Source organism: Podarcis cretensis (assembly GCF_951804945.1).
Source record: "Podarcis cretensis genome assembly, chromosome: 13".
NCBI classification, from domain to species: Eukaryota; Metazoa; Chordata; class Lepidosauria; order Squamata; family Lacertidae; genus Podarcis; species Podarcis cretensis.
In genome coordinates this window covers 55,482,382-55,506,887 of record NC_137182.1, presented here as the reverse complement: position 1 = coordinate 55,506,887, position 24,506 = coordinate 55,482,382, and the positions used below count along the sequence as shown (strand labels likewise).

The window sequence follows — 24,506 nt, the reverse complement described above, 5'->3', positions numbered from 1 at the left end:
ACCATGGTTTGTTCCAATTACGGTCTAACCCCAGGGGTCTAACCCCAATGATCTCGCTTGACCCCTACCCTAGATGCTCTCCAAGCTTCAAGGCAAGCACAGCTGGGGAGCAAAGCAAGCTTTGGAGGGAACAAACCATGGCTTGTTGTCACGTGGTTCGTCGAACAAACAACGGTTTAGCATTGTGTGCGAACACAGCCATGATTATCTGAATCCAAATGGTAACGAGCTGTTTTGCCCCCACTCCCCTCCTCTCACTTGTAAAATGCAGCTTTTCATCATTTAGATGTCTTGTGCTTTTTCCTAATTCCTGTCTGCTTCTCAGCCGACTTGCTTGTGTACTAAATACTTTTAGAATTCCAGTTCGGAAACCCCAGTTCCTCTTTTACTTGGGTTGGCCGCTCAATAGCTCCATCAGCTTGCTCGCCTGCTGTTAAAAGCACACGGGCGCTTTTCAGCAGAATCCTTGAAAACTGAGCAAACGCAAAATAAAATTGAGAAAGGAAACTGCCAGCCACTAGCCAGGGAAAGCATCCTTGTGTTGATCTTGTTAATTATCTGTTGCATTCATATCCCACTTATTTTATCCGAAGAGCTCAAGGGGGCATGTTCATGGTCCTCCCCGCCTCATTTAATCCCCACTGTAACCCTGCAGGATAGGATAGGCTGAGAGGCAGTGACTGGCCCTCAAGGGCCGAATGGGAGAATTTGAACCCTGGTCTCTGTCAGGTTCTAGTGCAACACTCTGCTTTTGAGGGCAGGTGCGGGTGGGGCTTGGCCCATCGGGTGGGGACGTTTCTGGTTTTTTTGTTTTAGTTTCTACAGAGCACGACCGCAGCTGCTATTACTGAACCATCTGAAATCAGTTTACCAGGGTGGCAGAATGGGTGGAACAGGCTTCAGGTCAGGCCCACGGAGAACCGGGAGGGCACCAGGTTAGCGAGGGTTGCTCCAGGGCAAGGGAAGGAGGCTGGGGGCAAATGGTGGCCTCTGGATGGACGTGGCCGAGGTGTTTGCGTCCCTGGGGAGCGGAGGGCCGCTTTGCTGCAGCGCTGGATGGGGGAATCTCAGCGAGGGGAGGCGGTTGTGTGTGGTTCCTCTTCCCTAGGCAACTGGGTATCTAACACAGCTGTCTCTCTCTCTGTGTGTGTGTGTGTTCACTTTTGACCATTTTAATTTCCTTTGATAGATTTGAACTTCTTTCATTTTTGTTAATTGGTTGTTGACTGTAATAACTTGGCCTTTTCTCCCCTCCTCCCAAGAACCTCTCACAGGAGACTCCAAAAACCATCCGTCCTCAGCCTGGAGAATCCATAAATAAGCAAAACAAACCAAAGAGCCTTGAATGTGCTTTTTTTTTCCAATTTTACCCCCTTCCTCTCTCCGCTGGTGGTGGCGATTTTTTTTTTCTTCCTCCGTAGCGCAGACAGTCAGGGTTTTCACTGTGCACAATGCAGTGACTAGCTGAATGTGAGTTGGCAGGATGTAGGCAGAGCAGGGCGAAATCGCAGGCACCAGAGCCTCCTCTCTCTTTTGTTTTTGTTTTTACGAAGTCCTGCGGCCCAGCGAGAGAGAGAGAGAGAGATTTTCCAATCTTTTGGGGTTAAGCCCGTGCTGCTTTTTTCTTAAAAAATCCGCCGAAGAAAACTCTCTTCGCTTGGAAGGCTCGGAGTGTGACTCCTCTCAGTGTATGTATGACGTGTTCTGTCTTCTTAAATCAGAGCTGAGAGCAAAAATAAAAATAAAAATCTAAAACGCATATCTTGTATTTGCAAAAGGTAAAAAAAAAAAAGACTGTAGAAGGCGTGTTTTGGATTTGGTTGTATTAATTTCCACCCTTCCCCTTTTTAACTGCCTTCCCCATCGAAGCTGCTTTTACATCTCCCCCTCCCAAATCCTGAGAGCATATCACGTCCCAAATAGGGCGAGGCAGGATCGGGCCAAAGGGGAGAGAACGGCGTCCTGTACCCACGGTAGCTGAATGCCCCAAAGAACCTAGGAATCTAGGTAGACCGGCTGTAGAGGCTGCAGTTTCCATAAGAGCGTAAGGAGAGCTTTGCTGGATGAGGCTCAGAGCATCCTTTTCTCAGGTGCCCATTATGAGAAACCAACTCTCCCTTCCTGTTGTTTGCAGCAACCGGGATTTCAAAAGCATCGCTTCCTCCAGCCGTGAAGGCAGAGCGCAGCTGTTGTGGCTAGCGGCCTTCGACAGCTCTCTCCTCCACGAAAATGGAGTAAACGGCTGCCTCACAAGAAGGGACCTCCAGATCTCCCCGCAGAGTTTGACCTCTTTGACAGGAGCGACCCCCGTGGAGCTAGACCACCCCACACTCTGAGCTGGGGGGCGGGCTGAGGCTTTCTTCGAACAGGGCTCTACTTCCTTATAACACATAGTTAGCATTTGCGGACAGAAGAGGGCTTTCCGTCCCTGCCTGGCAGGCGAGGCTTGGCGTGTGGGGGCATTTTAGCAGTGGGGCATTTTAGCATGGCAGCTGTGCCCTGGCCATGATGGAGGACCAGACCAGGGGAGGCTGGAGGAGAAGCCTGTGGCAAGCCTTGAGAGTACAGTGGCGCCTCGCAAGACGAAAATAATCCGTTCCGCGAGTCTCTTCGTCTAGCAGTTTTTTCGTCTTGCGAAGCATCCCTATTAGCGGATTAGCGCTATTAGCGGCTTAGCGGCTTAGAAAAAGGGGGGGAAAGGGAAAAAACTCGCAAGACTCATAAGACGTTTTCGTCTTGCGAAGCAAGCCCATAGGGAAATTCATCTTGCGAAGCGCCTCGAAAAACGGAAATCCCTTTCGTCTAGTGGGTTTTTCGTCTTGCGAGGCATTCGTCTTGCGGGGCACCACTGTAGTTGCCTGGAATAGTTGCTGCTGCTGCTGTTATTATTATTATTATTATTACAATTTATTACCTACGTTGCACTCCTAAAGTCCCAGGGCTTGCAGGGCGTGACAATGAAAACCCAATCCAAGGTGCTTGTGTTGGCATTTAAAGCCTTAGAAAGTTACCTGAAAGGTCGCCTCCTTCCCTACAGACCCCTTCGGGTGCCAGGATCTGCGGAGAAGTCCCTCTTGGCAGTTCCTCCACCCTCAGAGACTCAGGGTAGGGGCGACCCAGGGGGAGAGGGCCTTCTCTGTGGTGGCCCTAAGCTGCAGAACTCCCTTCACTGTGCTGCTCCCGGCGGGTGCTGAAGACGCCCCCTTTCCCCCTGGCTTTCGACACTTGAGGCGTACATTTTTAGGGCCTGCCTTCCCTTTGTGGTGGCTAAGTAGATTTGATAACCACAAGCTTTCTCTGGGACCTTAATAATAATAATAATAATAATAATAATAATAATAATAATGGAAGGCGGGGAATAAACTTGACAACAGCAGCAGCAACACCAAACTAAACCCAAAGAGAGAAGGGGAAAGGATTCTGCACCGAGCCAAGCTGTTGAGGAGTAGCAGGCCCTTTCTTAGACCGAAGCAGTCTCCCCGAAGCACCCCCTCTGCAAAGAATCTCGCTGGCACACCCAGCTTCCCTGTGGCGGGAGACAGCGAGCGAGCGGCACCCCTTTTTGTGGAGGTGGGCTTTGGCCTGGCCTGCCAGCGACTGAGAAATTCCTCAAGCAGCGCTCCCCTCCCCTCTACACTTCCATTTCCGCAGAAACCAAACCAAACATAAAAGGCACCTGGAGTTTCCTCCCTCCTTCCCTCGCTTTGCATGTGTGAATTAGCGACCGAGAGGGTCGTGCTTCCCTTTCCCTTTTTCCTGGCTAACGCATTTCTTCCCCTCCCCTCCGCCCCTCCTTTTCTGTGTCTTCCTCCTGCCCCTCCCCGCCCCCCCCCCCTTCTGCTAATTTGGGTTCCGTTCAGGTTCCGGTCCAAATACCACCCGGACGAAGCCGGCAGGAGGAAGCAGGAATCTCACAACGCCCTGCAGAACCGCCTGAATGTCTTCCTGTACCTCATGGATAACGGCTGGTTTGAGAACTTGCAGCTGGAGATTGACAAGGCCAACGCCATTATCAAAGTCTTGGATGCTGGTACAGTTGCTGTTCTTGTTGTTGTCGTTGTCCTCCTTGCATATATCTATTTACAGTGGTGCCTCACAAGATGAAATTAATCCGTTCCGTGAGGCTCTTCGTATAGCGTTTTTTTTCGTCTTGCGAAGCAAGCCCATTGATAGCTTAGCGGATTAGTGCTATTAGCAGTTTAGCGGCTTTTAGCGGATCAGCTGATAAGCGGCTTATCAGCAGATCAGCTGATAAGCGGCTTGGGGCTTAGGAAAAGGGGGGGGAAAGGGGAAAAAACCCCGCAGGAACTCGCAAGACATTTTCGTCTTGCGAAGCAAGCCCATAGGGAAATTCGTTTTGCGAAGCGCCTCCAAAACGGAAAACCCTTTCGTCTAGCGGGTTTTCCGTCTTGCAAGGCATTCGTCTTGCGGGGCACCACTGTATAACGAAAAGCAACAGAAGCCAGAACAATGCGGAAGTGCAGTGAGGCCACACATATATGGACAGATTTCCGTGCCAAAATCCCACGTAATAAGTTAATATCTCAAAGTTCCGAGTAGCACAGACCACCTTTCTCAAGAAGATCGTGAAAAGACTCTGCTTCTCACCATATACAGTGGTACCTCGGGTTAAGCACCGTATTTTTCGCTCTATAAGACGCACCAGACCACAAGACGCACCTAGTTTTTGGAGGAGGAAAACAAGAAAAAAAATATTCTGAATCTCAGAAGCCAGAACAGCAAGAGGGATCGCTGCGCAGCGAAAGCAGCGATCCCTCTTGCTGTTCTGGCTTCTGGGATAGCTGCGCAGCCTGCATTCGCTCCATAAGACGCACACACATTTCCCCTTACTTTTTAGGAGGGAAAAAGTGAGTCTTATAGAGCAAAAAATACGGTACTTAATTCGTTCCGGAGGTCCGTTCTTAACCTGAAATTGTTCTTAACCTGAAGCACGACTTTAGCTAATGGGGCCTCCCGCTGCCGCCGCACCGCCAAAGCACGATTTCTGTTCTCATCCTGAAGCAAAGTTCTTAACCCGAGGTACTATTTCTGGGTTAGCGGAGTCTGTAACCTGAAGCGTATGTAACCTGAAGCGTATGTAACCCGAGGTACCACTGTATGCAGCCTTAGCCAGATATACAACGTCCCAGATTGCAGTTACCCATTCTCATGATTGGTGTTCTCATCCCCCCTCCCCCCGTCCAGTTTTGGCAAATAATTTTGGCAGCAGTTAAGAGACGTTGCATTACAGTGGTGCCTCGCAAGACGAAATTAATCCGTTCCGCGAGTCTCTTCGTCTAGCGGTTTTTTCGTCTTGCGAAGCAAGCCCATTGACGGCTTAGCGGATTAGCGCTATTAGCGGCTTAGCGGATCAGCTGATAAGCGGCTTAGCAGCTTAGAAAAAGGGGGGAAGGGGGGAAAAAACCGCAGGAACTCGCAAGACATTTTCGTCTTGCGAAGCAAGCCCATAGGGAAATTCGTTTTGCGAAGCGCCTCCAAAACGGAAAACCCTTTCGTCTAGCGGGTTTTCTGTCTTGCGAGGCATCCGTCTTGTGGGGCACCACTGTAATTCCCTGTCCTCTGTTAGTGCTTATTTCCTTAACATAACCAGATAGCAAAATTAGAGGATCCATGGGTACAGCAAAGCCAGTTATTACTTCAACAGTAGGGTTCGGTTTACCTGATTTTGCCTTAACATTTCTAGCAGAGGAGTTTTTGCTTTGGGTGCTCAGAAGGCCATTGCATCTGTCCTCATCACAAGCCAAAGCCTGCTTCACCTCCAGGCTTGATTATTGTAAGTCGCTCTGTGTGGGGCTGCCCTTGAAGTTGACCCAGAAACTCCAGAGGGTGCAGAATGCCGCGGCGAGGCTCCTTACGGGGTACTTGCCATGGGATCACATTCACCCGGTGCTATACCAGCTGCACTGGCTCCCGGTGGAGTACAGGGTCAGGTTCAAGGTGCTGGTTTTGACCTTTAAAGCCCTATGTGGCCTAGGACCCTCGTACCTACGGGACCGCCTCTCCTGGTACGCCCCACAGAGAACCTTAAGGTCCACAAATAACAACACTTTGGAGGTCCCGAGCCTCAAGGAGGTTAGATTTGTTTCAACTAGGGCCAGGGCCTTTTCAGCACTGGCCCTGACATGGTGGAACGCTCTGTCCCAAGAGACCAGGGCCCTGCGGGACTTGACATCTTTCCGCAGGGCCTGCAAGATAGAGCTGTTCCGCCTGGCCTTTGGTTTGGACTCGGTCTGACCCTTATGTTTCCCTTCCCTTTTATGGTTTTGATTTATCGGCTACTTTAAAATGAGGCTGCATTTTAAATTACATTTTAACCTGTATTTTAAATTGGTTTTTTTAATTTCCCCTCTCTTTTTCCCCTATTACGTTTTTACTGTGATTTTTTTATTGGTGTTAGCCACCCTGAGCCCGGGGAGGGCGGGGTATAAATAAAATATATTATTATTATTATTATTATTATTATTATTATTATTATTTTACTTGAGACAGCTTATTTCCAGACACATAGGCGTTGACATATTTTTAAACTTCTAGGCTGCTGGTTTTAATTATCTTTATGAACAGTTGTGAAGAAAGGTGGTGGCATTTGGGGCAGCTTGGGGTCCATGTAGATCTTTTGCTGAGTTTGAAAGCCATTGAACCCCCCCTAGAATTGCCGCCACATGCCATAGTTAAGAGCCTGTCAGGGCCTTGACAGTGGTGGCTCCCTCTCCCCCTGCAGCCGTCATTAAGATGGAAGGCGGAACTGAGCACGACCTGAAGATCCTGGACCAGGAGGAAGAGGAGGAGCGCCAGGAGAAGGCAGAGCCGGGGAAGAAGGAAGAGAACCGGCTGCAGGAGCTGGACCACAAAGCCTTGGAGAAGGACGACAAGAAGGAGGAGGCCAAGAAGGTAGGTCCTGGGGAGGCGGGTGTGATCCTGGCTGGGCCTTCCTTGCTGCTGCCAGCTGGGCAGGGGTGTCTGACGTGCCTCCCTGCTCTGTCCTAGGCTGGCGACGAGGAAGCTGTCGAGGACAAGGCGAAGAAGGCCTCGGAAGAGGAGGAGGAGAAGAGGGCTGAGAAGAAAGAGGTGGCGGACAAGGAGGCCAAAAAGGTGCAGGGCCCTTCGTGCTTCCCTTCATTGAATCAGGGCAGGCGGGAAGTGGATGAGCTGCCAGAGTAGGGTGTGTGTGGAGGCAGGTCTGTGCCATGCTGGAGGTTAAATAGGTGGAAGGGATGCAGGTGGCGCTGTGGGTTAAACCACAGAGTCTAGGGCTTGCCGATCAGAAGGTCGGCGGTTCAAATCCCCGCGACGGGGTGAGCTCCTGTTGCTCGGTCCCAGTTCCTGCCAACCTAGCAGTTTGAAAGCACAGCAGTGCAAGTAGATAAATAGGTACCACTGGGGTGGGAAGGAAAACGGCATTTCCGTTGCACCAGAAGTTGTTTAGTCCTGCTGGCCACATGACCCAGAAAGCTGTCTGTGGACAAACGCCAGCTCCCTTGGCTTGAAAGCGAGATGAGCGCCGCAACCCCAGAGTTGCCTTTGGACTTAACCGTCCAGGGGTACTTTACCCTGATAGATAGATAGATAGATAGATAGATAGGTGGGGAACAAACCTCCCTGCCTCTTTAAAGAAAGGCCGAGCGTTATTCCAGGAGTAAATGGTGCAAAAGAAGCATTAGGAAACAAGAGCCTTGTTGGGTCAGGCCAAAGGCTCCCTTCTTGTTCTCCTTTTGTCAGCCAGTAGAGGAGACCTTATTCTAACAGGCCTTTTTTTTTTTTTTTTTCAATAGATTTTTATTGAGATTTTAAAGGTTACAAAAAGAAAAAATAAAGAACATATTTAAACAGGAAAAAAATAAAGATACAAAACAATACAAGAACAAAGGGGGGAAAAACAGAAAAAAGATGCAGATAATTAAAGAAAAAAAAACAAATCAATCCTTTACATAACTTTCTTTGCTTTGCTTATTTCCTTGACCTCCTCACACCTCTCTTTTTTGTATTCTAATTCAATTAGATATTTCAGCAAATCCTTTCCATCTTTATTTCTATCCTAATAATTTATCTTAATATACTATAATTTTACATTCTGTTCTTTCACCAATTAACAATCCATTTTTACTTAGTCCTTTATATCATTTCTGCTAAAACCACATTACTTCATTCCAACATCCTTCTAACATTCCTTAATTTTACAATGTTTCTGTAGATAAACTTTAAATTTCTTCCAATCTTCTTCCACCAACTCTTCTCCTTGGTCTCGGATTCTGCCAGTCATTTCCGCCAGTTCCATCTAACAGGCCTTTTGTGAGCTGACTGTCTTCTATTAAAGAAAGGGCTTTCAAGTAACACCACGCTGTTCTCATCACCTGTGTTTTAATAGACCTGCCTTTTATATGTATTTTAAGTCTCTCGTAGTTTAACTATTTCCTAACGGGTCTCTCTTAAGACGTTTTTATCCGTGTTGCGTTAATTTGTGGCAAGTCGCCACTGAGGCCGGAAGGGGGGGGGGAGGCAGGATTTAAAGATAATGATGATAATATGCACCAGGAATGAGATTTTTGGAATGACTGCTCCCTTTCTCCCACCCCACCCTCACCCAGATTGGCCACAAACACAAACGGAAGCGCAGCGGAGACGACAGCTACGACGAAGGCAGCGTTTCTGAATCTGACACAGAGTCAGAAGGTGGGCGCCCTGAAGAGGAGGACAAGGAAGGTGCGTGGAGAGATCCAGTAGAAAAAACACACAAATGGATGTACTGTATTTTTCCGTGTATAACACGCCCCTGTGTATAAGACGACCCCTATTTTGGGGGGGGCTCCAAAGTAAGAAAATGGAGGGAGGATTGCCCAGAGTTGTTGAGTTTTGGGGGGGGCAGAGTTATTGAGCTTTTTTTTTCCAAATAATATTTATTATTTTCAGTAGATAAACATAGTAAAGAAATAAAAGATTAACAATAATAAAAACAAACAGAAAAGAAAAGAAAAAGAGAAAAAAAGAAAAAAGATACATAGAACATCTTACCACTTAATTAATTAAAATTAAGTACCATCCATCTTCATAAACATAGTATTTGACTTCCTCGAATCTCTTCCATCCGAATTTCTTAGTAATTATATGTAGCAGTTTCCAATATCAGTGTTTCAAAAGACCATATCACAGTCCTAATCATATTACATAGCTTTCCTTATCGTACATTTTCTTATTTATAAATTTAATTCCATTTTAATCCTAGGCCTAATTGTTTCTTTCAAGTGGTTATATATCTTTAATATTACAATATTTATTCAAATAGTCTTTAAATTTCTTCCGGTCTTCTTGATGTTCCTCTTCTTTCTGGTCGCGGATTCTCCCGTTTTTGGGGGGGCCTCCAAATTAAGAAAATGGAGGGAGGATTGCCCAGAGTTGTTGAGCTCTTTTTTGGAGGGGTTGCCGAAAATCGCTCACCAGCCTGACATATGCTGCCACTCGCACGCGATGCAAAACCCACCTATCGCCCGCCAAATTGCCGCAGTGACAGCCAATCAACACCAGCCCTTGCTGCAGCCACCAATAACACGCCCAATAGCTGCTGACAGTCTCCGGCTCCCGGGAGCAACCAGTCCCACGTCCCCACTATGCGCTATCCGTGTATAAGACGACCCAGCGGTGTAGCGTGGGTTGTCAGCACCCGGGGCAAGGCAAGTAATTTGCGCCCCCCAACCCGGGGCAAGGCAAGAAATTTGCGCCCCCTAACCCAGGGCAAGGCAAGTACAGTAATTTACTCTCCCAAGCAGCACCAGCGAGGCTTCTCTTTCCCCTGCGCTCTCCCGGAACTGCCTCTTTCCTTTTTTTCCTTTCTCCAAGGCTTTTCGCTTTCTCTCCTTAATTGATTCCCCCTCCACACCGGGGCGTTTCCTGGCTGTTCCCCCCCCCTTCCCCTCTCTCTCCTCCTCGCTCTGCTTGCCTTGCCCTGCCCTGCCTGAGGGCGCCCTGAGGAGACTCCGCTCTCCTTTTTGACCAGGCGAGGTCAAAGCCCGGCAGCAGCGGCAATGGCAGCAGCAGGCGCAGCCAGACCCCCGCCAGCCAGCCAGCCCGCCCGCCCGGCTTCCTCTCCTTTTTTTGCCTGCGGCAGAAGGCTTCGCTCTCCCCCTTCCGCGACCTCCTCGCCAAGCCGAGCGAGCGCGGGCTCCCTAACCCATGGATTTTAGTAGGGGCAGAGAGCTGCTAGTGCGAGCGCGCCCCCCGCCCAAGTTGTGCCCGGTGCGGCCGGCACCCCTGGCACCCCCCACGCTACGCCACGGAGACGACCTCCTGTTGTACATCTGCCATTGGGTACACTCCCACTGCTCCAGAATTCCCAGCCAGTAGCAGAGCGGCAGTGTGTGCTTGATGTGTGCATTGAGAAAAGAGTCCGTATGCTGTTTCTTTTTATACCAAACAGCTTTATTTACATCGGACAGATAAAACAAACAGTCCCGTCAGAGACCGGAGATATGGCGTGCATCTCTGACACTTCTCCGTGAGAAGTGAAAGTATAACTCACCTCCCAGATGTAGGAAGCCTCTCCCCAGATGCACGACACATAGAGGTTAACCCCATAAATACTCCCCCTTGTCATAATTTTCTAAGAAAAAACATGTCCATTAAACTTTGATTAGTTTAATGTTAAGTAAACGTCCAGTGCGCTTCCAACGCCATAAGTCTTATCTCAGCAGAGAATTTCGTGCAGCGGCTGAAGAAGGCAGGAGAGTCAGTACCTTTCAATGAAGAATCCTGGAGCAAGCACTTTGGAACTCAGGAAAAAACTTTATTCACAAAAGAAAAACCCTGGCGATAAAGCACACATGCTTTTATCTCCGGCATAAAGAAAACTTTACTCTAAACTTAACTCGTATCAGCAGACACACCCATGGCCACAAACTGAGTCTGTGAGTCAGGTCAAGGGGGGAAGAAGGGAGAGAAACACGGGTGAACTGACTATTTATACAAACCAACTCACATTCCTGGATGCTTAATGACTTTCAGCTGCTCAGTGATTAGAGCGACTTGTTACCTCTTAACCCTTTAGTACCAACAAAACACTTGTCTTGTACACGGAAATGTGTGGTATACATTTAAGATGCATGAGCAGTGAAAGAAAGGATTGGAAAGCCGTATTGCGAAAGGACGTTTGCCCTGGCGCTCAGGTCCAACTTGCTGGCATAACATTATGGCCATCTGGTCGGCCGCTGTGAGAACAGGATGCCAGGCTAGATGGCCTCATCCTGCAGGCCCCACTTACCTTCTTAACGTTTAGAGGTCTCCAAATTAGGAAAGAGCGAAGGGTTTTGCCTCTGTGGCTTTGATGAAGCCTCTGTAGCCTGAGCTGTTTCTTTCCTGAGTCTGGTTTTTTTTTTTTTTTTAAAAAAAAGCGTTGCCTCTGGTAAACCAAAGCTCCAGTTCTTTGGACCTAGAGATGCAGGGGTTTGTTTGTTTGCTTGTTTGTTTGCTTGCTTGCTGAGATGTGTAATTCCAAGAAAAAAGCACACCAAGAACTCAGGCCAGTCTAAGTTTCAATAGTGGGAGTGGTCCCTACTCACAAGTCAATTCTGACAAGAATTACAAACTCAAGCAGAGATTACAAACTCTAACAGAGATCACAAACTCATAAAGATATGTATAAAACAATAATTCGTTAGAAATAATTTCTCTTTTTCACTCTGTTAAGAGTTTGTAATCTCTACTTGAGTTTGTAATTCTTGTCAGAATACATACGTATTTTTCTCTCTATAAGACGCACCAGACCACAAGATGCACCTAGTTTTTGGAGGAGGAAAACAAGAAAAAAAATATATTCTGAATCTCAGAAGCCAGAACAGCAAGAGGGATCGCTGCGCAGTGAAAGCAGCAATCCCTCTTGCTGTTCTGGCTTCTGGGATAGCTGCGCAGCCTGCATTCGCTCCATGAGACGCTCACACATTTCCCCTTACTTTTTAGGAGGGGAAAAGTGAGTCTTATAGAGCAAAAAATATGGTACTTTTGAATGGATTAGTTTTTGTTACCATTGACTATTGACTTGTCAGTAGGGACCACTCCCACTATTGAAACTTACATTGGCCTGAGTTCCTGGTGTGCTTTTTTCTTGAGATGTGTAATCCAGCAGCTCGCAAGAGTCAACTTGCTCTTCCGGCGCCTGGGGATTCGCAATTCCCTCGCCGCCGGTTAGCCGGAGGAAATCGGCCCCAGAGACCTTGCTCAGAGTTCTTTGCCGTCTCTTTTTTGCAGACAAGAAGCCGAAGGAGGAGAAGGCCGGGGCGGCCGCCGGCGTGACGGCGGGGCCAGCGAAGGAAGGCGGCGAGGATCCGCCGAAAGCCAAGGAGAAGGAAGGGGAGCCCAAACCCCGCCCCCTGCACAAGACCTGCTCCCTCTTTGTGCGGAACATCGCCCCCAACATCTCCCAGGCAGAGATCGTGGCGGTGAGTGGAACCCAGCTGGCGTGGCGCTGGCCTCTCTCAATATATTCTGAGAATCCTCCGGAAAAACAATCTCTCAGAGGACCTGCTGATGGCATTTTACCATTGCACTGTGGAGAGTGTATTAACTTATGGTCTGTGTGTGTGGTTTGGGAGCTGCACGGTCAGGGAAAAAGCAATGCTGTCCAGGATTGTAAAGACTGCAGAGAGAATAATTGGGTGCACTCTTCCCACCTTGGATCAAATCTACGCTTCCAGGTGCCATAAGAAAGCGGCAGAGATAGCGCAGGATAATGCGCACCCCGGAAATGATCTCTTTCAGCTTCTGACTTCTGGAAGAAGCTACAGGGTTACAAAGACCAGGACTAGCCGTCTGAGAAACAGTTTCTACGCAAATGCAATTCTGGTTCTAAACGCAGCATAGGAGGTCTCTATAGTATAGTGTATTTTAAAATGGGGTTTCGGGGTTTTTAGGGGTTTTTGAATGTTTTATGTAGTTTTTCAATTTCATTGTTCTGCATGGGACAATGACAATAAAGATATTGTATATCGTAGTGGCGCTGCAGGGTAGAGCAGGTATCTCTGGGGTGGGCTGTGAGACCCTAGGAGGCCCCCCCAGGGACAGGGCAGGCTTGGGGAGGCTTATAAGGAACATAGGAAGTCAGGCCAACGGGGAGTCCTGTCTGTTTCATTAATTATATTATTGTACCTAGCTCAGTGATGTCGACACTGGCTGGCAGCTGTGGCTCTCTGGGTTCCAGGCTAGGTGTGTTCTCAGCCCTGCCACTGAGCCACAGCCCTTTTGGATATATATGGTGCTCAGAGCTTTCCAGACAAGCCTTCCTCCCACCTATCAGTCAACCTACATTACGATACGATAATCTTTATTGCCATTGCCCCATACAGAACAACGGCATTGAAGAAATCTACATCAGACATTCAAAACCAACAAGCCTGCTATCCCAACCTGGTTAACCCCCCTAAAAACTCTGTTACCCCATAATTAAATACAATATACTCCCATAGAGACTACCTTACACTGCGCTTAAAACCAAAATCGCCTTTGGGTAGAAACTGTTTCTCAGGCGGCTAGTCCTAGTCTTTATAACCCTGTACCTTTCTTCCAGAAGGCAGAAGCTGAAAGAGATAATTTCCGGGGTGCGCACTATCCTGCGCTATCTCTGCACCTTTCTTACGGCACCTGACAGCATAGATTTGATCCAAGGTGGGAAGAGTGCACCCAATTATTCTCTCCGTAGTTTTTACAACCCTGGATAGCATTGTTTTTCCCCTGGCCGTGCAGCTCCCAAACCACAAACAGAGACCATAAGTTAATACACTCTCCACAGTACAATGGTAAAATGCCATCAACAGGTCCTTTGAGAGATTGTTTTTCCGGAGGATTCTCAGAAAATATAACCTCTGCTGTGCTCTCTTCATCAGGTTTTTACTGCTTTCTCCCCTGGTATCTTTTTCCCCATCACACTCTGGCGGGCAGCCAGTCACTGCCTCTGTCAGCCTAAACTAGCTTGCAGGGTTGTTCTGACGACAAAACGGAGAGGCAGGGATGTGTGTATACCGCCTCCAGCTCTTGGTGGGGTGTCAGTGTAAGAAACGAGTGGATCGTAGGGTTGTAGAAGAGCTGGAAGGGACCCCGGAGGACATCTACCCAACCCCCTGCAATGCAGGTATCACAGCTGAAAAGTCTGACAGCCACCCAACCTCTGTCCAAAGGCTCTGTCCAACAAAGGAGAGCACACCACCTTCCAAGGGTCCCTGTTTCACTGTCAGACGGCCCTTGCCACCAGAAAATTATTTCTGATGCAGAAACATTTGAATCAATGGGTTCGAATCCTAAGACGGGCTGCCTGTCTGTGATAGAGGAGCTGACTCGGCAAGGTTTCTTATTTATTCTGGTGCCGGAGGTTGAGCAGGGTTTTCTGCCTTGTAATAAACAAAAATCTGCCCTTATTCCCTTATGGGGGACACAAGAGCCCTTATAGAGTCCTTTGCAGGTTCTCCATCGGTCAGAGAAAAGAACAGAGGCCAAGCAGAGAATATTGAGAAGCAAAGCAGCTAGTAAGCCTGATCTTTATTGAGCTGTTGCAACAGGGTGCCCCCTTCACACACAAGGAGAAGGAGGAGGACCCAGAACGAAGGTGTGTCCGCCCTTATATAGACATTTTAAATTGCCCGCCCTGGAGTCCAAGACCACCCACCAGACACATCACACCTGCATCACAGAAAAGGCGATCTACAGCAGAAATCTGAGTGCATTGTTTATCTCCTGTCTGGCAGGATACCTGTTAATGCTCATTTGATTGGATACCCTGGGGGCCTGGCCAGTCTTTTGTAATGATAAATACTTAGTTCCTGGGCCAGGTCACAGGCTCATCCTATTCATACACAGGATTTGTGAAGGAAAAGACAATGGGGAGGCTTTTCCATTTTCCTTCGACCTTGCAGAGAAATCATTTGGTCTGTTTGCGAGTCAATATGGTTTTCCTGTGGTACTTCAGACATGTGGTTTATATATTGATGTACGTGTTTGCTTGGTACATTTATGAACATTTATTATATATATAAAATACCTTAATTTTTTATTTCGGCCTTAACATACCCTGTACCCACCCCCCAAATTTACAGCTTTTGATTCCCCCCCCCCCTTCTTTCTTCTCTCTCTCAGCTTTGCAAAAGATACCCTGGCTTCATGAGAGTGGCTCTTTCAGAACCCCAGCCGGAAAGGAGGTAGCTTTCGTTTTTCAAACCCCCACCCACATCCAAAGACTTCTTGCACGTTGCTCGTGTGTCTGTCTGTGTCATATCAGGAATACAGTGGTGTCTCGCAAGACGAAATTAATCCATTCCGTGAGGCTCTTCGTCTAGCGGTTTTTTCGTCTTGCGAAGCAAGCCCATTGACAGCTTAGCGGATTAGCGCTATTAGCGGTTTAGCGGCATTTAGCGATCAGCTGTTAAGCGGCTTATCAGCGGATCAGCTGATAAGCGGCTTAGCGGCTTAGGAAAAGGGGGGGGGGGAAGGGAAAAAACCCCGCAGGAACTCGCAAGACATTTTCGTCTTGCGAAGCAAGCCCATAGGGAAATTCGTTTTGCGAAGCGCCTCCAAAACGGAAAACCCTTTCGTCTAGCGGGTTTTCCGTCTTGCGAGGCGTTCGTCTTGCGGGGCACCACTGTAGTTCCATAGGATCCCCTTTCTGTAGAACAGCATAAGAAGGTAAGAAGAGCTTGCAGGATCAGGCCAAAGGGCGCCCATCTAGGCCAGCGACCTGCTCTCACAGGATTCGAACACAGGATTAACACTTGCACCTCCTGTGGTTTCCATCAACTGGAACCCAGAAGCATTGCTGCCTTCCAACTGTGGAGGCAGAGCCATTGTGGCTAAGAGCCATCGACAGCCCTCTCGATAGGATTTCTCCAGTCCTTCAGGCGTGTGGCATCAACTTGGTTTTTTTTGCTAGAACCACTAACTGCAGCCGGGTGTGAAAGGCTCTTAGAGATTAAAAAGGAATACAGACCCTCCCCGCTGCTCCAAGCTTTCTACGTTCTGGCAATATACTGAAGGCGTTGTGGGGGGAGTCATTTAAGTTGGTGTCTTCGTTAAATAGTTGGGAGTAAGAAATCCTTCCTGATCTGCTTCACATCCCTGGGAGATCCACTGGTCCTCCTGCTCTCTAGAGGGCGGGGGGAAGAATTCCCCTATTTTCAGATCTCTGCCGAGCCGTAAGCCTTAACTGAGTGGCTGTGATCAACTTACTCATCATTTCTGCCCTTTATAAGAGGTTCTTCTGCTAAGCAATTGCAGATCCGCTTTTAAAGACTGCAGAATGTTCCTTTGTCATGCCAGCAATTTGGCATCCGAGAAGTCCTTTCTACAGAGAAAAGCAAGGCAGTTGCTGCATCTCAGCCTCTAGTTTACCTTGCAGTGCCGTTGTGTGGCTGAAACGAGAGAGCCCTTTGTGAACTGACTTGGAGGAAAGGCAGAGGGTGTGTGTATGTCAGGCTTGTGTGGGTTTGTGTGCCTGCGAGGGGGAGAGGGCGTTCGAAAAGCCCGGCAGCCGAACACCTTTCTCCTTTTCAGGTTTTTCCGAAGAGGCTGGGTGACCTTTGACCGCAGCGTCAACATCAAGGAGATATGCTGGAACCTCCAGAACATTCGGGTAAATGGGCGATTCCCAAAGGGGGCAGGAGGCAGGGGGATTCCCTAGGGGACCCTAAGAGGCGAGGGGGCAGTGGGGAGGGCACTGGAGGTGCAAAACGACTGTCAGATTTTGAGAAGCTCGTATCCCTGGAATCGAGTTCATCTGTTTTGTTGATGAACTGAATCGTTTTAACTGGATTTTGAATGAACTCTGCTGTGGCATTCCCAAAGCGAAGGATTAGACCCTGATTAATCGAAGACACACAGAGGCTTGACCACCAAGACTCTGGGAGGGGTGCGTATAATAATCTGTCTGTCCACCCCTCGGCCCAGGTCGTTTTATTCACAAAAGAACTTTTTACACAGTGCACGTAAGAACCAATCAGATTTCCTCTGAGCATTTCAAAACCCCACATGGGGACAGAGTTAAACTACAAAAACTAATAATTTAAGCATGCATACTTCTGGGGTAAATAAAACAGAACTAAAAAGGAAGAATGCGTTCAGCAAACCCGGAGGTTATAAACAGGAAGGAAGGAAGGGTAGAATTTACCATCTCTTTGTGAACACTCTTCCTGGCCCTTAAGATCTATCTAAAGATTAACAAATCACATCAAAGAAACTGCCTACTATCTTTTATGACCCAGGATGCCTGATGAAGCAACTGGCCTGTGTTTCAGAATGCCTGTCAGGCGTAGAAAATGGCCAGAAATGCAGAGGCTTGTGGGATTTGATCAGAAATTATTGTCAATGAACCGAACCCAGTCAGCGCCATGCTTTCATAGCGGACACAATGGCTTGATGCATATCTTATAATTCCTCATAGTAATCCCACCTGACCACCACAGACTACAACTCCCATCATCCCTGAACTCTGGCCTTTCTAGCTAGTGGTGATGGGAGTTGTAGTTCAACAACATTGGGGGCCCACAGGTTGAGAAAGGCTGTCCTAGGGGACCCTAAGAGGCGAGGGGGCAGTGGGGAGGGCACTGGAGGTGCAAAACGACTGTCAAATTTTGAGAAGCTTGTATCCCTGGAATCAAGTTCATCTGTTTTGTTGATGAACTGAATCGTTTTAACTGGATTTTGAATGAATTCTGCAGTTAATCTTTCCTGTTTCGAACTGCATCATGTTATCTTCCTGAACAGGCCGTGCAGACCACTTTTCTGAATAATGCTTTTTGTAGGGGACAGTGGGGGGTGATGAAGGAGAGGCGAGGATGGCCCCCAAAGGTTTGGGAACTGCGAGAGACCAATCCCACCTCATCCTTCTCTTAAGTTGCATCTCCCGATCCGTAGGGTTTTTTCCCCCTGGGGTAGAGGATAAACACTGCCTGTATGCCGTGCTATTATTAAAATGCGATGCCTGGACACAACTGCCTGCCAGGAGCGGGGAGGGGGTTCCCTCCCTGTTTCAGGAAGGTTTGGGGAGCTGTTCTGGCGTTGACCCTGCCCTCCGCCCTCTGCCCAGCTACGGGAATGCGAGCTGAGCCCCGGCGTCAACCGCGACCTGACCCGGCGCGTCAGAAACGTCAACGGCATCACGCAGCACAAGCAGATCTTGCGCAACGACATCAAGCTGGCGGCCAAGCTGATCCAGACGATGGATGACCGCACCCAGCTGTGGGGGGCCGGGGAGGCCCGCCCTGCCTCCGAAGTCTCGGTCAGTTCAGGGCCCGGGGTGGGGGGGACTGTCTGGGAGGCGCTCGCAGCCCTTGGGTTTTTCTGCCCTTCGGATTTCTCTGTGCCTCGTCAGGTGGCCCAGTGGGTCGAGCCTGCTGTACGCGATCCCCGGAAACTTAGCTGCGCTGCCTGCCTTGCCGAGGATTGGACTAGATGACCCTGGGGTTCCCTTCCAACTCTGCGACTCCATGAAAAGGGCTCCCCTCGCAAGCCAGTTCTCAGCTGAATGTCCACGTATGATGCAGGAAGTCGCCTCTGTTCTTTTCGCACTTCGCTGAGCTGGTGTTCATCCCGCTGCTTTGGACTACAATTCCCATCAGCCTCAGCTAGCATGGCTGATGGGAGTTGTGTTATATATATATATATATATATATATATATATATATATTATTCAAAATTTAAGAATAACAAAAAGAAGAAAAGAAAAATACAAAATACAAAAAGAAATTACAACACCAAAAAAGAAAAAATACATCCACTTAAAAAATAAAAAGAATTGATTAAACCTTTACATAACTTTCTTCCTTTACTTATTTCCTTGACCTCCTCTCACCTCCCAGTTTTGTATTCTAATTCAAATCGTTATTTCAGCAAATCCTTCCAACCTTATTTTCATTTAAGTAATTTAATATAATATATTACAATTTAACGTCCTCTCTTTCGTCAATTTCATCAACTTATCTTTACTTAGTCCTTTATGTCATTTCAACCAAAACCATCTAATTTTCTTTTTTCAACATCTTTCTAACAGTCCTTAATTTTACAATATTTTTGAAGATATACTTTAAATTTTTTCCAATCTTCTTCCACCGACTCTTCTCCCTGGTCCCGGATTCTGCCAGTCATCTCAGCCAGTTCCATGTACTCCATCACTTTCATCTGCCATTCTTCCCGGGTGGGTAGATCTTGTGTCTTCCAATACTTTGCGATGAGTATTCTTGCTGCTGTTGTAGCGTACATAAAAAAAGTTCTATCCTCCTTTCGCACCAATTGGCCGACCATGCCCAAGAGAAAGGCCTCTGGTTTCTTCTGGAAGGTATATATATATATATGGCTGATGGGAGTTGTAGCCCAAAGCAGCTGGCGGGGCACCAGCTCAGGGAAAGTCTGCCCATAGAGAAACACAGTGGCTCAAGCGGATGGGTTGTTGGTTATTATTATTATTATTATTATTTATACCCTGCCCTCCCCAGCCAAGACCGGGCTCAGGGCGGCTGACACCCAATATAAAAACAAATTAATTGAAATACAACTTAAAAACAAGATTCAAACACAACATTAAAATATTAAAATACAGCCTCATTTCAATGGAAACTCAAATCAAAAACTTTTTGGGGGATGAAAACGTCCAGTCTTCACCAAGGCTAACTTTCCAGACTGGTCCTACATGGGCCAGAATTAAGCTAGGGAAGTTGGACCCATAGCCGTCGGAAGGAAGGCTTGGCCTTCTGCCTTTTAGAGAGGCACTTACCGTATTTTTTGCTCTATAAGACTCACTTTTTCCCTCCTAAAAAGTAAGGGGAAATGTGTGTGCGTCTTATGGAGTGAATGCAGGCTGCGCAGCTATCCCAGAAGCCAGAACAGCAAGAGGGATTGCTGCTTTCACTGCGCAGTGATCCCTCTTGCTGATCTGGCTTCTGAGATTCAGAATATTTCTTTTCTTGTTTTCCTCCTCCAAAAACTAGGTGCGTCTTGTGGTCTGGTGCGTCTTATAGAGCGAAAAATATGGTACTCTTGGGAGCAAAGCTCACAGCGCGCTCTCTCTCTCTCTCTCTCTCTCTCTCTCTCTCTCTGCCACCCAAGAGTTTGCCTTCCCAGAACCCTATCCTGAAGAACATCACGGACTACCTGATAGAAGAGGTCAGCGCTGAGGAGGAGGAGCTGCTGGGCAAAAGCGGGGAGCCCTCCGAAGAGCCCCCCAAAGAAGGGAACCCTGCTGAGCTCAACGTGGAGAGGGACGAGAAGCTTGTCAAGGTGACTCTTGCGTGAGAGCGGCTCGGTTTGAGGATGGGGGAGGTTGGAGGACTAGAGCTTTCGTTTTTGGGAAGCTGGGGACCTAGGTAGCTGCCCTTCTACCAAGTCAGACCACCAGGGTCCGTCCAGCTCAGTGCGGCCTTACACACTGGCCAATGTGACTTTCAATAGTGGGAGTGGTCCATACTCGCAAATCAATAATCAATAGTAACAAAAACTAATCCATTCAAAGGTATGTATTCTGACAAGGATTACAAACTCAAATAGAGATTACAAACTAACAGAGATTACAAACTTAAACTCATAAAGATATCTATAACACAATAATTCATTACAGAATTAGAGATAAGAGCTTATGAGTAGAGATAAGTTTATGTTAGTCCATAGTCTGATTCGATGTGAAGGTCTTAGTTTCAATTATACAGAAGTCAGAAATCAGTTATGTATTAGAATCCATTACAGGGCCCTGTTTCGATGTATCCACCTTCATCAGCTGGAAGTATCAAATATTACATGAAAATACATTTAAATTCTAAATTATCATAAATTATAAAACAGTCATAAATTATAAAACAGTATTATATAACATTTGGTTCCTTACCTAATTTTTAAAGGGTCGTGTAGGTTTGAAGATTTTTGGATAAATATATCCTGTTATTGTCTATGTTTCTCAGGGATAACAACTGAAAATAATCAATATTAATAATAATCACATGTATTGAATCAAATTAAAAACTCTAAGGCAGCAAATAATCATATGATTCCTCACCTGCGTGTGGGTAGATCAACGTGTATCTTGAGCTTTTCTGTGCGTTTTCAATTTGGAAGTGAACCTATTACCTTTTATATAGGGGTAGATGAGATCCCCTAGATCTTCTTAAAGGCATAGAGTTCTAAAGTTCAGAGGACAGCTGCAGTTTAATTTGAGGTCTTAAAGAAATGATGTATAATCCTGATAGCTATTCAGACCCATAGGGGTCATGGTCTTAAGTAGATGGATGTACTGGGCTTCCTGTTGTAATAACAGTCTATTGATATCTCTCTGATTGAATGGGTCTACTCTAGGTTTCCAAATAATGAAAAATATGAAATCATCTTCCTGGTGTTTCTGTTGTATGTAAAAAGGTAAAGGTACCCCTGCCCGTATGGGCCAGTCGTGTCCGACTCTAGGGTTGTGCGCCCATCTCACTTAAGAGGCCGGGGGCCAGCGCTGTCCGGAGACACTTCCGGGTCACATGGCCAGCGTGACGAAGCTGCTCTGGCGAGCCAGCACCAGCGCAGCACACGGAAACGCCGTTTACCTTCCCGCTAGAAAGCGGTACCTATTTATCTAATTGCACTTAAGGGTGCTTTCAAACTGCTAGGTGGGCAGGAGCTGGGACCGAACGACGGGAGCTCACCCCGTCACGGGGATTCGAACCGCCGACCATGCGATTGGCAAGTCCTAGGCACCCACAGTGCCACCCGCGTCCCAATTCTGTTATATGTAGTGTTCTACTAACTGAGCTTCTAATATTTTATTGCGGATTCGTGAGCGATGTTCATTTATGTGTAATTATGTTGGTCTGGTACTCTAGCCAGTGTACGGCTTCTTGCACGGATACATCCATACATATACACAGTTCTTGGTATTACAATTACTAAAATGTTCAATGCGGAACAGTCTGTTCATTGACAAATTCCTTTACTTTGGAGTGCATATTTACAGATATTGCAATTTCCGCATTTATGATGCCCCTTTAATGTTTCTGCTGGGTACAATTCCAGAGATCCATAAACTCCAGGGGCTGCTGTGAGCTTGGCCTCCCCCTCCACCCCCAGTGGGCTTCCCTTGTGGACCCCCCACCCACCCAGGGCCAACTTGCCTCCTTCCTTCCCTTCAGGTACTGGACAAGCTGCTTCTGTACCTGCGCATCGTCCACTCGGTTGACTACTACAACAATTCGGAGTACGTCAACGAGGACGAGATGCCCAACCGCTGCGGGATCATCCACGTGCGGGGGCCCATCCCCCCCAACCGGGTCACCCATGGAGAAGGTGGGCGGTGTGTGTGTGTGTGTGTGTGTGAGAAAGAGAGAGAATCATCATCAACACTTTTACTTTGTGTACCGTCTTTCTATCTTACAATACCCTAAGGCGGTTTTCAAGCTGAAGAAACAAAGAATGTATACCTTATAACAACAATAACAACAACAACAACAATAATAATTTATTATTTATACCCCACCCATCTGGCTGCGTTTCCCCAGCCACTCTGGGCGGCTTCCAACAGAACACTAAAACACAATAACCTATTAAACATTAAAAGCCTCCCTAAAGAGGGCTGCCTTCAGATGTCTTCTAAAAGTTTGGTGGTTGTTTTTCTCTTTGACATCTGGTGGGAGGGAGTTCCACAGGGCGGGTGCCACCACCGAGAAGGCCCTCTGCCTGGTTCCCTGTAACTGGCTTCCTGTAGCAAGGGAACCGCCAGAAGGCCCTCGGCGCTGGAACTTGTTGAGGATAACCATCTCTGCTTCTGGGAAGAAAGAGGTTCATTTGGGTGAGGAGATAGGGACTGATACCCAGAACTCCTGGCTCCTCAGCTCACTTCAATACTATAAGAGTTGCCTTTCAAATGGCCCCTCTAATTCGACATCCTTGTTCTCACAGTGGCCAACCAGTTGCCCCCAAGGGAAACTCTTCTCCCTGTCCCAAATCTCCCAAGATGCAGCTTCCTTGGAGGCCCCACGAGCTCACTTTGCCCTCCCTTTGCAGTGTCTGACTGGCAGAAAACCTTTGAGGAGAAGCTGACCCCTTTGTTCAGCGCCCGGGAGTTCCTCTCGGAGGAGGAGGCCCAGAAGATGGGCAAGAAGGACCCCGAGCAGGAGGTGGAGAAGTTCGTCACGGCCAACACCCAGGAGTTGGGGAAGGACAAGTGGTTGTGCCCCCTAAGTGGGAAGAAGTTCAAGGTGAGCCCCGTTTCCCAGCTTCAGGTCTGACCAAGGGGAAGGCAACGCTCCCTGATGCACATGCACAAACGCCCCTCTCCTCCCTCTCCAGACCCCCAGCTTAACACGAGCCTGCGGCATGATGCAGCAGCAAAAAAGGCTCATGCTATTCCAGGCTGCATCAACAGAAGTCTAGCGTCCCGATCAAGGGAAGTCATAGTGCTGCTCTCTTCCGCCTTTCAGGTCTGACCAAGGGGAAGGCCATGCTCCCTGATGCACACGCACAAATGCCCCTCTCCTCCTCCCTCTCCAGACTCCCAGCTTAACACGAGCCTGCGGCATGATGCAGCAGCAAAAAAGGCTCATGCTATTCCAGGCTGCATCAAGGGAAGTCATAGTGCTGCTCTCTTCCGCCTTGGTCAGACCCCACCTGGAGTCCTGTGTCCAGTTCTGGGTGCCAGAATTTAAGGAGGTTATTGATAAAAATCATAATAATAAAATTATATTTATATCCCGCCCTCCCCAGCCGAAGCCGGGCTCAGAGCGGCTCACAACAATAAAAGTAACACAGCATTCTAAAATCAATTCATTCTAAAATCAATTCAAAATCAAATTAATGGCAACCATTGGGCTAAAGTTATGTGAGGATAACCGAAGGAGGGGGTCAGGCTGCGCCTTGGCCAAAGGCCTGGTGGAACAGCTCTGTCTTGCAGGCCCTGTGGAAAGATGTCAAGTCCCGCAGGGCCCTGGTCTCTTGTGACAGAGCGTTCCACCAGATCGGAGCCACGGCCAAAAAAGCCCTGGCTCTGGTTGAGGCCAGCCTAACCTCCCTGTGGCCCGGGAGCTCCAAGATGTTTTTGTTTGAAGACTGTAAGGTCCTCCGTGGGACGTACCGGAAGAGGGGGTCCCGTAGGTACGAGGGTCCTAGGCTGTTTAGGGCTTTATAGCTTAAAACCAGCACCTTAAACCTGGCCCTGTACTCCACCGGGAGCCAGTGCAGCTGGTATAGCACCGGGTGAGTGTGATCCCGCAGCCAGGACCCCATAAGGAGTCTCACCGCAGCATTCTGCACCTGCTGGAGTTTCTGGGTCAGTCTCAAGGGCAGCCCCACGTAGAGCGAGTTACAATGGAAGCTGGAATATGTGCAGCTGGAAGATAACCTGGAAGATGTACAGAGGAGGACGACCGAGATGATCAAGGGTCTGGAAACCAAGCCTTAGGAGGAACTGTGGAAGGAGTTGGGGATGTTGAGCCTGGGAAAGAGGAGACTGAGGGGGAAATGAGAGCCTTTCTCATCAAATACCTGAAGGCTGATGCACGAGAAAT

At 48.0% G+C, this 24,506-nt stretch overlaps 1 protein-coding gene across 3 annotated transcripts in view; it reads left to right on the top strand.

Moving 5' to 3' along the window:
* The window catches only part of SRRT (serrate, RNA effector molecule), a 40,394-nt gene that overhangs the window by 11,807 nt on the left and 4,081 nt on the right, over window positions 1-24,506 (top strand). For all 3 annotated transcript variants that reach the window (XM_079951812.1, XM_079951811.1, XM_079951813.1), the window contains exons 6-16: window positions 3,861-4,030; window positions 6,743-6,912; window positions 7,009-7,113; window positions 8,607-8,721; window positions 12,253-12,443; window positions 15,127-15,188; window positions 16,537-16,615; window positions 18,068-18,259; window positions 20,083-20,253; window positions 22,137-22,290; window positions 23,008-23,201. In XM_079951812.1, coding sequence (XP_079807938.1) covers window positions 3,861-4,030; window positions 6,743-6,912; window positions 7,009-7,113; window positions 8,607-8,721; window positions 12,253-12,443; window positions 15,127-15,188; window positions 16,537-16,615; window positions 18,068-18,259; window positions 20,083-20,253; window positions 22,137-22,290; window positions 23,008-23,201 — 1,603 coding nt within the window. The remainder of the gene's footprint in view (window positions 1-3,860; window positions 4,031-6,742; window positions 6,913-7,008; window positions 7,114-8,606; window positions 8,722-12,252; window positions 12,444-15,126; window positions 15,189-16,536; window positions 16,616-18,067; window positions 18,260-20,082; window positions 20,254-22,136; window positions 22,291-23,007; window positions 23,202-24,506) is intronic.